Source organism: Ursus americanus, chromosome 2 (assembly GCF_024610735.1).
Source record: "Ursus americanus isolate L20-20 chromosome 2, mUrsAme1.1.p, whole genome shotgun sequence".
NCBI classification, from domain to species: Eukaryota; Metazoa; Chordata; class Mammalia; order Carnivora; family Ursidae; genus Ursus; species Ursus americanus.
This window is the reverse complement of record NC_142128.1, coordinates 214203-229670: the sequence shown is the minus strand read 5'-3', so window position 1 is coordinate 229670 and position 15468 is coordinate 214203. Positions and strand designations below refer to the sequence as shown.

The 15468-nt window shown below is 60.3% G+C and overlaps 1 protein-coding gene across 1 annotated transcript in view; it reads right to left on the bottom strand.

Annotated features, from left to right (window-relative positions):
* FAM20C (FAM20C golgi associated secretory pathway kinase) overlaps nt 1-12652 on the bottom strand; it is a 44205-nt gene extending 31553 nt beyond the window's left edge. The window contains exons 1-2 of the mRNA XM_045813243.2: nt 11509-12652; nt 9541-9719 (exon numbers count right to left, since the gene is read on the bottom strand). Coding sequence (XP_045669199.2) covers nt 9541-9719; nt 11509-12116 — 787 coding nt within the window. The 5' untranslated portion in view covers nt 12117-12652. The remainder of the gene's footprint in view (nt 1-9540; nt 9720-11508) is intronic.
* Nucleotides 12653-15468: the final 2816 nt, after the last annotated feature.

The following is a 15468-nucleotide window of genomic DNA, read 5'->3' as shown; positions in this document are numbered from 1 at the left end:
CCAGGGACAGGCCAGGTGTCCCCACCGGAGTCTGTGTCCAGTGTGGCAGGACTGACTATGAACCGTAAATACCAACATGGCTTCGGTGCACCAGGACAACAGGCCTGAGGAGCCCTTGGAAAGGCCTCTCTGGGGAGGTGATGCCCACGCGGCTCTCAGGGAGGAGGAGAGGTTGGCGTGAACACACAGGATCTGAGGAAGGAGAGAGCCAGCACATTTACAGCCCTGGACGATGATCATGGGGCCCGCCTGTCCCAGGGAGTCGGAGGGGGTGGGCTGGGGGCCTGGGTGTGCGGCAGCTCTCAGGGGGTCCTTCCCACGGGGAAGCGGTGGTCGGCACTGTGCAGCAGGATAGCCGGGAACCAGGGGGATGCTGTCCCCCACTGCGCAGGGGGCTGGCTACAAGGATGGCAGGTGGAAGCCAGGGGAAGGAGGCTAAGGCAGCCATAGCAGACGACGGTGGTTTAGATGACAGAGACGGGGAAAATGGAAAAATGAAAGAAATATCATGGGGTCCAAGGAACCATTTAGTGGAGCAGATGCGGGCTGTGGCGGGAACAGAGGAACCTAGGTTGACTCTTGGATTCCAGGTCAGCAGTGGATGAATGGGGAGGAACGTGCATGGAAGTGAAGATCAAGGCCAGGTGAGTAGGGATGACTGACGGGCACCATACTGACGGTGCGCCATACTGACGGTGCGCCATACTTGGGGGCGCGACACTGGAGGGGCGCCATACTGGAGGTGTGCCATACTGAGGGTGCACCATACTGACGGTGTGCCATACTTGGGGGCGCGATACTGGAGGGGCACCATACTGGGGGTGGGCCATACTGGGGGTGCGCCATACTGGAGGGCGCCATACTGGGGGTGCGTGATACTGGAGGGGCGCGATACTGGAGGGACACCATACTGGAGGGACACCATACTGGAGGTGCGCCATACTGGGGGTGCACCATACTGGGGGTGCACCATACTGGGGGTGCACCATACTGGGGGTGCGCCATACTGGAGGGGCACCATACTGAAGGGGCATCATACTGGAGGGGCGCCATATTGGTGGTGTGCCGTACTGGAGGGACACCATACTGGAGGGGCATCATACTGGAGGGGTGCCATACTGGGGGTGGGCCATACTGGGGGTGGGCCATACTGGAGGGGCGCCATACTGGATGGGGCGCCATGCTGGGTGTGCACCATACTGGGGGTGCACCATACTGGGGATGCGCCATATTGGGGGGCACCGCACTTGGGGGTTTTGGTATGGAGGAGCCCTGAGGCTGGAGTCTCCGCTCAGCTTCCGATGGCTGGGTGCCCACCTAGAAGGAGACTTCACTCCCCCTCATCGTGGTTTCCCCCTTGAGCTAGATGGCTGCCTGGCCTCCTGCATGGGGCTGAGGTGAAGTCAGGACGAATAAGGACAATGCATGACTTGATCCGCCAGTGCCCCAGGTCGACCACAGGCAGCACGGGGGTGACATCACATTCACCCCGCAGGGCCGCTATCGCCATCACGTGGGTAATGCTTGCGAACCGCTAGAACGGCGCAGGGCCCGTGGCACACCCACGACGTCAGATCGCCACAGGACTGCAAAGAACGACCAGGGGTTCTAAGCTCCCTGAACGTCTTCGGGGGCTCTCGTGGCCTCTGTGAGGGCCAAAGCCCAGCCTCACCGCTGGGTTCCCAACCCAGCCACTTGCTCGTTCCTTCCTCTGCAACGTCTGTGGCCGGGACAGCCTGGCCGCCTCAGACGCGCCCTGGTCTTGGGGTCCAGGAGGTGGAGCTGAAGGCGGCCAGACCAGTGTGTGACTGGGTGTGTCTGGCGCTCCTCCGGCCTGTGCCCTCCCAGGAAAACCCCCCCAACAAACTCCGCCTCACTCCAGAACGCTGGAAATAACCTAAAAATGCCCCACCCGGCGTCCAGAAGCAAAATGCACGGTAATCCCTGTGATGGAGTACTAGGTGGCCCTCTTAACGGCACCAAAAGATCTCTAATGACACAGCAAACGGCCCATTATTTTATTATTAAGCAAAGCGGCTTAGGAAGCGCTTACACTCCGCGAGCCGCCTGCTCTGGGAGGCGCCTATGTGAGCGCGTGGGAAAATCTGCATGCACAGATAAGCAGCTGGGGCCCAGCGCTCACCCCCCAGGAGTACAACCACAGATGACTTCAATTTCCTTTTTTCCCTTATCTGTGCTTTCTAAATTTCAACAATGAACATTTATTACATTTTTAATAAGATGAAAACAGAAGTGATCATTAAGAAAATTAGTGGCCCGATTAAGCCCCATGCGATGTCCCCATTTCCATGTAATAACTGGGGTCACTGGATTTAATTATTCCTTCCCAGGCCAATCGGGGACAGCACATCAGCTCTTTCCAGGGCCTGTAATCCTGGTTTTCTTGAATAATAAATTATTATGCAAATCTGGTCAGTTTAGTCATTCTCGTTCTAGAAGCGAATCTCAAAGCACTGCTGACCTGTGTTTTCCGCTGCATTTCCAGCTCCTCTCCACGGACCAAGCAAGTAACTAGAAACCAATGGGCCTTCGAATCTCGGGGTGACTGAGGACTCTGGAAAGGCCAGGCTTTTGCTAACTGCCCTGCACACCACCTTTCTCTTGTCTGGGGACATGTGCCTTCCCACCTGGGTCCACCATTCACTCTGCCAAGCTGGGGTCGACAGCTGGAAGACACTTGGAATTCCGCTTGAAAATCAGGTACGGTCTCCCTGCAAAAACCCACATGCAAACTGCCCGACGTTGTGGCAAAGGCCAAGTGTTCGTTGGGGATGGGTGAGAGGCAACCGCCCCCAAGTCTGCGCTTGGAGCGGGTGGCCCTGCTCTGCTGCTGCAGAGGGGCCTGGGGAAGGGGTCAGGGCCGAGGGCCCCGGTGGCAGAGCCGGGACACTAACCAGGCCTCGAGAAGGAGGGTGTGAGTTTGGGGTTTCTTCCTGAAGCCAGACTTGAGGAATCTTGCCCCAGTGCGGGGGAGAGAGGCCATGGGAGCGGAGGCAAACTTCAGAGAGAAGCCCAGGTGGGCAGCAAGGGCCCCACGTGAGAGCTGGTGGACGTGTGCTCACCTGGTTGGGTCTCCATGTTTCTCGGGGGACGGAGGCCTGTCAAAACCTGGCCAACCTCAGCCCTGGGGGGCACCTGATGGAGCAGTGAGCCCACCGTGGGCTCGAGGCCAGGCTACGGCCGGGGTTGTCCCGGCACATATCCAGGGGCCATGTCCCCAGAAGACACTCACCCTGAACGAGCCCCACCTGCCACCTTCTCTCCATCCCCACGGGCCCACCCAAACCTGGGCCTCACTGTCGTCAAATCACTAACACACAAGGGCACCTAACTGGTAGCCTGGCTCCCTCAAGCCCCACCGACCGCGCCTCTTACATACGCTCTCCCCTCCCCTGCTTGCCTCCGACAGGCATGTCCCACCATTGAGACCACGGATGTCAGCTCTGTCTTTCCTGCTCTCCCTCGAGAGCCATATCCCCAGCTATGCGTTAATATATGGTATTAATCAGCACTGACTAGTGATCATTAATGACACGTGTCAGTAATTGCGCATGCTAACAGATGCTAACAGAACACCCTGTACTTTATTCTGATGTTCGTGGATGCTATAAATCCCATGACCACTAAGACACTTGCACACTGTGGGGTGTTGCTGTCTTTCCCCAGAACACAGCTCCCCTCAGAAGACCCAGAACGGGACCTGCATTTCTTAGGGTCCTCCTAGGAAGGATCGAGTAAACCAAGCACCGAGAGCAGCCCTGGGAGGCGAGACACAGCCCCGAAAGGTAAAGGGGTGCCACCCTGGCCGAGGACCCAACACCGCCATACCAAGGAGGCGTGAGCAGGAGACAGGACGCTGGGCTCTGCCGTTGGCCCATCCCACATCACACACCTCGGTGCTGGCAGGGACAAGTGACCTGGGTCACTGAGCAATTTGTTTCCCCTAGAAGCCAGCGTCAGCACTGCCAGGCTCCCCATTTCTAACAAGCAGCCCCTCCCCCACGTCCTGACTTTTACATGAACTAATGCTACTTCAGCGACCGGTGGCCCACACAAACAGGCCCATGTGTAAGGCACTGCCCGGCCATGCGTGGGGGCCCCTGTCACCTGGTCTGGGAAGTGGGATTCATGTTTGTCCTTAGGGACCATGGTCAGGCAAGTGGTCCGAATATGTTCACAGCCACTGCCTTGTTTTAAGGCCCAGGATGGCTCAGATCTGAGGGCTGTGACACCAGTAGCACTTAGGTCAGCTCTTCTTCCCTGCCCACACCACACGCCTCATCCCCTGGCGGGAGTGCGATCTAACCCGCGTTCTAAACCCCTGGGTGCCATGCAGAGCCCCTTCTCCTGCCCTTGGGCATCGAGGCACGTGGGCCCTCAAACAGCAGCATGGTGCGTGTCCTCCTGTCCGTCGCCGGTGGGCACTCTGGCTGGCACTGAGGGGGCTGCTCCGAGGGAGGGACCAGAGGAGGCTCTAAGGGCTGGGGTCCTCCTGCCCCGCTCGCTATGAGACCCCGGCAGCCCTCTACGAAACGTCAGACCCTCACACGCACCCCCAGGACGTTGGAGTGTAACTGCCCCCAGCCCAGACCGCGGTGTAGCCAAGCTCTCAAAGACAGCTCACTCGTATTATGACAGTTAAATTGACTTAAAAGAGAAAGTACAGCACTGCCCCAGCTGGAAACCAGCACCCTCCCTGGAGCTGGAAGGAACACCATCGGAACACATGCCTGTTGGATTCTGGGGCCCAGCTGTGGTCCGCTCGAGATGGAGAAAGCGGGTGCCCGGGGCACTTGCCTGGGCTTGTGTGCTCGATCTTGGACCAGACGGCTGGAAGGAAAACTGAGGAGGGGCTCAGCTATTTGCCACCTTTCAGGGTGCTGTCCTTCGGGGTGGGCTGGGGTGGTCTGCGTCCTTCCTCCCAGATGGCCCAAGGCGCCTCTGGCGAATTGAGCATTTTCAGTTGTCAGTCTCCAGATCGGAGAGCCAGGACCTGGAGACTGGGACCCACTGCAACCACCCGGGGCGGGCGGGGGACTGTGACCTCTCTGGGGCTGGAACTGCCTTCCCAAGGAGCCCGCCTCTGACCAATGAGACAGGGCGGCCCCCCAGGCTCTCCAGCCGCTGTCCACCCTGGGCTGCCCCAGCCACAGCCTTTGTTCCCGGAAGCTCACCGGCCAATTAGTCAGGGACCCTAGCTAGATCAGTCAGCGGCCAGGACTTCGGTCCTGCGGAGCAGTTCTCCTTTCCCCAGGCACTGACCGCAGCTGTGTTCCAACCTGGATGGAGCCGTGGTGGTGTCTTCCAGCCAGAGTGTGACTTCTTCTTAAGCATCCCGAGTACAACGCAGTTAATTGGGTCATTTATTCTTTGCACCCGTAATTGTGCACGATACCGATTGAATTATCACCGGCCGCATGCCTGACTCCAACTGAATAGAGGTAGATAACGGCCCGAGCCTCCTTAAAGGCAGGCAGGAAGGGCCGCTACCAAGCAGCCAGGAGCCTGGCTATAAATACATCTCTGTCGGCCACAGCAGCTGTACCGAAGGCCACACGGGCTTCGTGAACTGGATCGAGTGGTTCTGAACGGGGAGAGTTCACGCAACTCTTCGGACAGGAAGCTCTGGGAACCTTGCAGGAGCTGTTCCAGCAATGTTCCCAGGCTCGCGCTTAATAGCGGGGTGCACACTTGAAGATTAAAGGGAAAACCACAGGGGCGCCTGGGTGGCACAGTGGTTAGGCGTCTGCCTTCGGCTCAGGGCGTGATCCCGGCGTTATGGGATCGAGCCCCACATCAGGCTCCTCCGCTATGAGCCTGCTTCTTCCTCTCCCACTCCCCCTGCTTGTGTTCCCTCTCTCGCTGGCTGTCTCTATCTCTGTCAAATAAATAAATAAAATCTTTAAAAAAATAAAAATAAAAAAAAAAATAAAGGGAAAACCACAGCGGGGCAGCAGGGGACAGAGATCTGAGCTGGGAGCAGGCACTCGAAAGACACCCCCCCCCGCCCCCGTCTTGGAGGCCTCAGTTTCCCTGTTTACAGAAGGGGTGCTGGAAGTGGGTTGGATCTCCAGCTCTTGAAACTTAGACACTTCCTTATACCACCACTGTGGGTCAGTGTGACTTCTGTGTCTCTTTCCCATTTCAGGCTCAGGAGGATGGCATTGCTGACCCTTGACCCCTAGGTAGGCCTGGGCTCCTGTAAAGGGGCTGCCCTCCAGGGTTGCCCACAAGGCCTTCAAAGTCTGTGTCCAGCTCTGGGTCACAGCACGGCTAGGTGCAGGGGCCGCCAACGGCAGATAGTTCCTAGCTAGGGCCTCCCTTTCCAAACTTGCCCAGCTGGCTCTGCTAAGCCAAGGGCCCAGCCAGGGGTTGATGTCCCACGCAGGGGGTTGGGCTCTCAGTCAAAACGTCCAGCTGCATGTGGGGGCAGACACAGCCCCGAAAGCGTGCATCTCCAAGGGCTGCCTGCGGCCTGGCCCAGGGCCAGCCCCTCTCCTGCTGCTCCCTGTGGACCAGGGCCTTTGCACAAGCCTGAACTCCGCTGGGAGCTCACCAACGCAGCAGGGACAGTGGGGCCCAGTGTCGGCTGAGGCCGTCCACTGGCTTGTCCCACACACGCTGCTGTGGTCAAGGGGGCTCTGGCCTGCCCCTGAAGCCCTCCCCGCAGAGACACCTACTGGCAGGGACACTGCTTAGGCTCTGCTTTTACCTTCTCTTATCTCCTCACTGCAGCTCTCAGCCACCCCACGACATATGCTTCACAGGCCCATGCCCTTCACCACAATCTCTGTAGACAGAAGCACTCATGGATTTCAAAAATTTCAGATGACAAAAGGCACAGGTAATGTGTATATCCCACACATTATGCAATGGCCCAAAGGGGTCTGGGCAGAACCCATAATTACACACACTCCTATTTCCTCAGAGAACACGTGAATATTCGCTCCGAGTGAGAAAAATAAGGATTTATAAATAGCTTTGTCAGTTTAGGGTTTGCTCCCATACAAGTTCAGGGCGAGTCAGATTTTGCTGAACGAGACACATTTGGATTTCAGACTGGCAAGCCAGAGATCACAGGTCCCAGGTGAGAACCCTCTTACGTCCCACGTGAGAACCCAGAGCACCAGGGACTCGTGCACTTGCCCAGAGTGGCACCAGGGTCAGACTCAGGCCGCGCACCGGGTGCGTCAGGCAGCCTTCCAGCGCTGATCCCGTCCTGCACGGGGACAGGGAAGGACCGGCCCGGCCCGGCCAGAGCTGTCTGGGAGTGAGTGACAGCAGCACAGAGAGCCCACTGGAGACAGAGGGGCAAGGACGCACTCCCGGTCACACCACCAGGCGCGGCCAAGCCAGAACCCTAGGATGGGACCCCCAGACCCAGGCGCCGTGCACCGCGCTCAGGCAGCCTAGGCACCACCGCCCCGGGCAGTCAGACCAAAGTGGAGGGAGGTGCCTCCAGGCCAGGCCCCCGGGGGAACAGAGAGAGGAGGACCCCTAGGGTGGGCAATGTGCCTGTGACCCAAGCAGCCTGTCTTCTCTCTGTAGCTGCTCCCCAAGCTGCTGGGCCCTGTCCTCTGCACAGAGTGGGTGCCCCGGGAGGGCTGGAGGCTGTTTGCTCCCTGAGGGATACGGCGAGCTTGGCCGGCCTTGGGAATCCCAGCGGCTCTTCCTCCCCCCGGGTCCTGCACTGAGTGGGGACCCTGCCAGCACATGGTGCAGAAAACTAGTTAATAGTTACAAGCTTGGTCATATGCACCATCTTATCAGAACAAATGCAACGTACCCGAGCAGCCCCAAGCCCATTTGACAGATGGGGAAACCGAGGCAGAGAGGGGTGCCACAGACACCAGCAGAGCAGCATCCTTTAACGTTGTACTTCCCTAAAACCATTTCTAATTTTAAAACCTTGTTTTCATTGTCCCAGAAAGCCCAGCCCTCCGTGCCCCCTTTTATGACGAAGCCCCGGGTCAGACGTTTCTTCTTACAGAAGGGGCTCCACACCCCTCCTTCTAGACGGACGTCACCTCCTTTCTAAAGCCTCCTAGATTCTAAGTGAACAGTGTTCAAAGCCCTTATTCCCCCCCCTCTCCCCCCAAGGCCTCTCAGGTCAGCAGCAGAACCTCGTCGAGCTTTTCTCATCCTCACCCACTACCCAGAAAGGGGCTGAAGGGCAGGAGGTGTCCCAGAAAGTCTGCTGAACGGGTGAATGAGTCGGGCAAGGCCTGGATACGTCTTTAATGGCCGCACCTACTCTCAGGAGTGAAAAGGGCACCCCGGCCGTGGCTGTCCGCGGGACAGTCTCCGCTATGCACACAGACCGCGTCCCAGCACCACCGGGAGCCTCTGACGCCTGCGAGGGGCTGGAGGGAGGCAGCGGGGCTGAGGCGGGGCAGGGTCAGACCCCTCCTGTGCAGCCAGCTGGGAGAGGAAACACCAGCGGGCTCTGCACGCTCCCTTCAGGGAGGGAAGCAGTCACATGCTAGAGAGAAGCTACACGGGGGGCGGTGGGGGGGGGATGCCCAGCCAACAGCTCAGTACTGGGCAGAAAGAGCCGGAAACAGTCCTTCCAGGTCGCTGGAAAGCCCACTTGCCGGCCTCGCTCCCCTGTAGCAGCAACTGGACGGAGCCCCGGGATCCTGCGACCCTTCCAGCATCAGTGCTGCTTCAGGGAACCCCGAGGAGACAGTGTCTGAAACTGCCTGCTTCACAGAGTGACCCTGACCGGCCTCCCTGCACCCCTTTCCAGCGGTGTGTACCCGGACAGCTGCCTGCAAAGCCCCCAGGGCTGCTCTCTCCACCCCAGGGCCTCAGCCCACCCTCAGTGCCTCTCCAAGCCGGTGACTAATAGCGACCTTCACCAACAATCGCCTACAGGCCTGAGAGCAATGGCAGCAAACCCCCAAGCTCAGAAACTGCTGCTGACACACTTCCCTGAAATCAGTAATTGGATGCCTTTTTCTGTCCAATTCAGCAGATCCCAAAGTACTCAGCGACGGTGCCTCTGAATTACTAAGCGCACGGGCCTCCGCCCGAGAAAGAGCTGAGCCCTGGTTCATCCCCGCGCACAGGAAACGGCAGGAGCATCTGGCAGGGCTCTGGGTGCAGAGCTGGTCTCTGAGCTCGGTCCTGTGTCTCCCTGCTGCGCTGAGGGAGGCGCCCCAGCCACCAGGGGCACGTGCCCCGTCTTTACCCCTGGAGGGGAGACCTGTAGTCTGGAAAGTGCCCTCCTCAGGCGGGGAAGCAGAATGCAACACGAATAGCAGTGCTGCACCTGTCCCTCGCTCGCGAGCCTCGCGACAGCAGGCCACAACCCCCAGAACCACTGACGGCATCGGCATCGAAGGCGTCCCTCCCCTCCCCTCGGCCCTGCAGGCTGTCTCTCCAGAAGGCTGCCCTTATCAATCCCTCCAGGGGGTAATGTTCCAGCAAGGAGCAATGGCATCCCAGCATTCCTGCAGAGGAAAGCCAGCCCCCAGCACACCTGACCCCATCAGAAAGCTCGGGAAGGGCACCTACCGACGCTGGTTATCTTCTGGGCACTGAGGTCACGCAGGAGGGCCTCGATGGCTGGGTTATGTCTGGAGTAGAGCTCATACCGGTTGATGCCGATGTGAAACTTAAGCCAGTTGGGGTAGGAGTCCACTGCCGCCTCCCCCGTGGGCAAGAATTCTTCATTTTCAGTGCCTTCACGTGGCCTACAGAAAATGAAGGGGACCCGGAGTCAGCAGGGAAAGAACGGCGTGGTAAGATCTGGATGAATACGGCGGAGTTGGTGCCAACGCCAAGGTTTTAACTTTGGACCCAAACAAATGCAGATCTGTTCAAAGATGTTCTGCCCAAACAGGACCTTGTGGACGTCCCTACCTTTTCTGTGGTTGTTGTTCTAAGTAATCACACATCTTGACCGTAATTCTTACTTACCCTCGGGAGACGCCCAGACAGCTATAACTAAATCAAGACCGAGGCCAGAACATCAGTGCCAGGCCCTACCGCGTCTGTCCCGGGGTCACGGAAACAGCCCCACAAGTGTGATGTCAGCTCGGGGTACAGACCAGAGAGCCATCTTTGACCACGAACTATGTGCCCCTCCGAGACACACCCCGCCTGTCAGGAACCTTCCCTAGGCGCTCTGTTTTGGTTCCAACAACCAAGGGCAGAAATGATGCAAGAAGCTAAATTTGATTTTAACGAGAGCAGTCTTGGGTGGGGAGAGAGGAAAGAGGCAGGCGCTCGCTGCAGCTGAGGCTCAAAGTGAGGGCCTGCCGCCCACGTGGTCCGTCCCTCCATCTCTGGAGTCAAGGGGCCAGTCGGGGGCAGGACAGAGCCTATGCGCTGCTCGGCTGGAGGGAAAGCGGAACTTAGCTCTGATTCGCCTGCAGACGAGGCCCTCTGGCCCCAAGTCCTGTCCCCCAGGGGCCACATCACTGACCCCCAGTCCCAGGCTCTGTCTTTCCACAGCTCCGATTCTCAAGTTTCCGAGCATTTCCTTGAACCTGGCCAGCAGACAAGGCTCAGAGGCCACCAAACACCTTGGTGCATTTAGACAGAAAAGCCGGGGCCTGGTCAAATTTCAGGGTAGAAAGGATTTTTATAGGATGTTTTGGAAAGCCGGCCTTCCCCCCTGCGTTGCTTGGGTAACCTTTTGCAGGTCGCTATTTATTCTGGCCTTGCTGCTGGTTAATATTTCACGGCCCCAGCCGTCAGCATCTGCTTATTCTCCGCGGTGCAGCTGAGGAGGGCCTGGGGGGAAGGGCTGAAAGGAGGACAGCTTAAAGAGATGCTCCCGAGGATGCTTCACACCTTTTATGAAGCTGTCACCCAAGGCGGCTGGCACTGTTCCAAGGGCAGCTGCTGTTTGCACCCTGGCTGGGAGAACCCTTTTGTTATGCCTCATCGGGGCCAGCACGCCCCTCTGCTAATTTTGTTCTCAGCGACTGGCTTACAAGGCTCATTAGGCTTCTGCAGACTTTCCTGACGTGTCCACTAGAGAAATGTCGCGGACTATCGGAAAGCTTGGCGGCCAGCAGCTCCCCAGGGAAAGGTTCGGGGCAAGCGCTCTCATTCACTCCCTTGCCAGCTCGTGCGTGCCTTGTCTGACTCGGTTTCCGGGCCAGTGACCAGGACCTTGCAGGCCAGCACTGCTGTCCTATACGGTCGGTCCGCACTGACCCTCCCTGGACGCCACAAGGAGCAACTCCCAAACCACCCAGCAGCCCTTCTCAGGGAGGCAGGCGTTCTGAAGACAAAGCCAAGAGCAACGGCAGCATAGCCTCCTGCCCCACACAGCTCCCCTTGCGGGAGGGGAGGTGGTGACTCTGCCGTGGGGGTCCATGCCCCCTGGGGGTTCCCGAGCCCCTGGGCCTCTTTAAACAATGCCGGGATGTGCAAGGGCACTTCTGGGAAGGGGAGCACAGGCTGATGAGGGCCGCTTGAGGGTTCAGGGCCTGCCAGCACCCACCCTGAGCTGCCTCCCGCCTCACTCACCAGTCAGGGTTCTCAGCGGCCGCCTTGGGGTTGAACCTGATGTCGCTGTTGACGTTGAAGAGGACGTCGTCCTCCGTTAGCGGTGGGACCGACACCTGGTAGAGTGGGTGTTCAAACAGCCTAGCCAGGAGAGAGCTGTCCCCGCTCGGGCCAGGGGGCGGCGCCGACCGACGGGGTCCGGGGTCTCGGAGCAGCGGCCGGTGCGCGGGATCGCGGGGCCGGGAACCACTGGGATCCTGCCCCTGCAAGGCGCCTTCGGCCGGTTCGGCTGCGGCCGGCAGTTTCTCCAGCGAGTGGGATGTGAGGTTGGAGGAAGGGTCCGAGCTAAAGTCCTGCAGAATACGCAGCGTGTGTTTGTTGGGCCAGCCCGCGTCGCCGGCGGCGGAGGAGGCGCCCGGGGGCTCCCCGGGGCGGCCCCGCGCCTTGGCCCAGCCAGGCGCCGCCGCCTCGACCGCGGGTTGCGCGCACGAGCAACCGGGCTCCCCCGAGGGCCGCACGGCGTGCCGCTCCAGTTTGGGCAGCAAGTCCAGCACGATGTGCAGCGCGCAGGCCACCAGGAACACCATCAGGATGAGCACGCGGAACCTGCGTACCAGAATCATCTTCATGGCCGCGCCCGGGAGCGCGGCCTGGGACTCCGGGCGCCCTCCCAGAGCGCGCTCCGCCCGTGCCCCAGCTAGTCTTGGCTTGGCGCGAACGCAGTGCCGAGGCACAGGTCAAGGTCCATCTGGCGTCGGACAGCTACCAGCTCCAGGGCTGTCCCCCGGCCCGCACCACGTGTACGGCGCCCACCGCCAAAGAGCCCGCTCGCCGGGCCATCTCGGGGCCGTTCCCTCTCGCCTCTCCGGAGAGGCCGCGCCCTCAGCGGCCGGGCCCAGCGGCCCTCGTCCGCGGAGCTGGGTGCGCAGCCGGGTGAGGCCCCGCGCACTCAGCGGCCGGCTTGGGGTCTCTGCGCTCATCCGGCGCGCAGGGGCCCGACGCTGCGGCCCATCTAGGCCAGGGCGCGGCGGCTTGGGGGTGGCGGTGGAGATAGCGCGGCGCAGTCCCCTCCGCGACTCCGTGGGCCGTGCCAGGCGCCGGGCCGGCCAGGCGGAGAAGGGGCGGTTCCTTGGGGTAAGGCTCGTCTCTCTCACGCTGCGGTCCGGAGGCGGGGACCTGGAGCGGGAGCAGGGCGCAGGGCCGCGGGGACAAGGAGGGGGCGGGCTCGGGGTTGGGGGGGCGCACGGAGCGGCCGGGGAGGTCCCCGGGCAGGTGCAGCAGCCGTCCCCGGAGCGCAGCGCCCGCGCGGCCGAGCCTCTCGGCGCCCGGGCCGGCAGATATCCGAGAGCCGCGGAGCCGCCCCCCGCGTCAGCGCCCGCAGATTGGCGGAGACGCAGCCCCGCGAGTCACCGCCAGGCCCGAGCCGACTCCGCTCCCTCTCCTTTCTCCTCCCTCGGCCGCGCCCCGCGTTGCCTCTGCAGCTCCGGGCCCGCTAAGGAGAGGGCGCCTTCCTCCTTCGGTTGCCGAAAGAAGACGGAGAGACCCGAGAGACGAAGGCCGGAGGGCTCGGGCGCGGCAAGCCGGCTCCTGCAGGACTGGGAGCGCGCGCGGGCGCTGTCGAGGGCGGCTCTCCGGCCAGGCCGCTGTACGCAGGACCTCCGCCTGCCCGGGGCCGGCCGCCGCCAGCTGCAGCCTCCGGGCTCCTCCCCAGATGAGCCGAGGGCCAGAGCCCAGGCCAAGTCCCTCCCCAGAGCCGCTGGGCGTCTGCGCCGCCGGATGCGCTCCCCGCCCGGCGGCGACCTTGTGCCCCCCGCCCCCACCCCACTCCCTCGGGAGGCCCCCCACGCGCCCTGCTGCAGGCGAGGGAAGGAGGGGGCGACGGGGCGCCGCCGCCGGAGAGGCGAGAGGAGTTCGGTATTTCGCCCAAATAGCAAATCCGGAGGGAACGCCGGAGCAGCTCCTCCACCGGGCTGGGGCCCCACCCCACCCCAAGGGGACACGCCTGCGCCTTAACTCTGGTGGCGCGGGCGCCCCTGTGCTAGGATTCGCTTGGCACTGAGAGGTACCTGGTGTTTGCCTTGGCCGTGGCTTGTGTGTGTGTGTCTGTGTGTGTCTTTTGCTTCGCTAGATGCGCAAAACCAGCCACCCAGACCCAGGGGCGTGGCACTTCTACGTGGCCTCTTCTGGGCCCCCAGCCCCCAAGAGGAAATAGTAATGTGCACGTCAGTCTAAAGTCCTGGTGAGAAGGGTAAGTGACTCTGGCCAGGGAAGGCAGTCCAAACATACCCATCGCCCAGCAAACAGGCTGTCTGCCCCATGCCCTCGGGGCACTGCAAATTGTCAGCCTCTCTGGCAGGACTGTGGTAGGGGGTCTAGGAGGGAGCCCCTGCTTTCCTGTCCACTTGCTGTGCTGCCCTGGGCATCTCACTGTCCTCTCTGGACTTTGGTTTCCTCTTACCTGCTTTGAGGGTACTCTATCCTTGAGACTCATGGTTGAATCTCCACATCTGGCTCAGGCCCTAACATGCAGTAGGCACCACTGGCTGCTTGCTGGTGAAGGAGAGGAGTTCCCACCCAGCTGGCTGGTGACGTAAGTGTCTCTGAAGACATCTGAAGTAAGTGGAAAGGTCCCTGGGCCCTTCTGGAGCTGGAGGAGGGGCTGGACGTTGGAGGGGGCAGGGTGTGAAGGTGGGTCTGACCTGGACATGGAGCTCCCCCTCCCTCCCACACGGCACCATTTGTGTGCAGAAGAGTAACTTAGGGCAAGGTTACCCAGGGAGGCCAAGGAGAGGATGTCCAAGCTGAGATGGAGGTCGGTGAGCAAGCCCCTCACGCTTCCACTGGGGGAGCAGAACTGTGAGCCCCACCATGTCTCCTTTGGCCTTGGGGTTCCGCAGCCTCTGGCCCCTTCAGCCCTCAGGGTGGCCGTGGGGTGGCCAGACCCCATGAATCATAGACTGCAGGTAGGGGCCTCACGGGGGCTCACAGAGCACTTATTTCGAGCCTTTCCCCTGCTGGATCCTTTGGGGAGCTGGGGTGTTAGCAGGACTCCTGTTCACCACTGGATGGCTCCCTTGCATGGTTCTTGGTTCACCTCAGCTATCACCTTGAAGAGGCATTGTCTCGCTGACCAGATGGTTTCCAAGTATCCTCACCCCCTTTCCTCAGTGTCCAACTGCTCTATTTTCCTAGCAACACCCACCACTATCTGAAGGTAACATCTGCTGTTCTTGTTTATGGCTTGTCTCCCCTAAAATGCACATGCCCCTCTCCGTAAGGGCCTCCCACCATGCCTTGTGCCCTGGTGCAGAGCAGGGGCTCAGAGAAGACCACAAGCCACCATCCGACGTGGGGTCGGGCGTTAGCAGGCTAAGGTACACACAGGAAGTGGCCTACGAAAAGCGCGCATGCTACAGGGGACAGAGTACGAAAACCCTTTATACTTTGCTCTGAGGAGCAAGTTGATTTGGTTCAATCCATTCTTCCGTGGAAATCACAAAAAGCAAACACACAGACACACACACACAGACATGTGCACAGAGACACACAGACACACGCACGTAGGGGCCGGAAGCTCGCTTAGGCATCTGCCTTCCTGTCCCTGAGCAAAGGCTGGGTGGGCCAGGCGGGGCAGCTCTGGGAAGGGCCCCGGGGCTGACATGAGACCTTATCAGAGACCAGGGAAAGGTTCTGGAGGCTTTTTTCTCCCAAAGGCTAGAGCCCCAATGAACCAATGTACAATATGTCAGGTGGTAATAAGAATGTTGTCGAAAAATAAAATTGGTACAGCAGAGAGGGTGAGGTGAGGGCCATTCATACGGGGTGGTCAGGGAAGAGTCCTGAGAAAGTGACGCTTGGCTAGAAACGTGCACATGAGGAGGTCTCGGAGCGTTTGGGCAGGGGACCGGAAGTGCCAAGGCCCTGGGGTGGGAGCGTGTCCGGCTGGTTCCTCAAGCTGGACTTGCGTGAGGGGGAGACAGC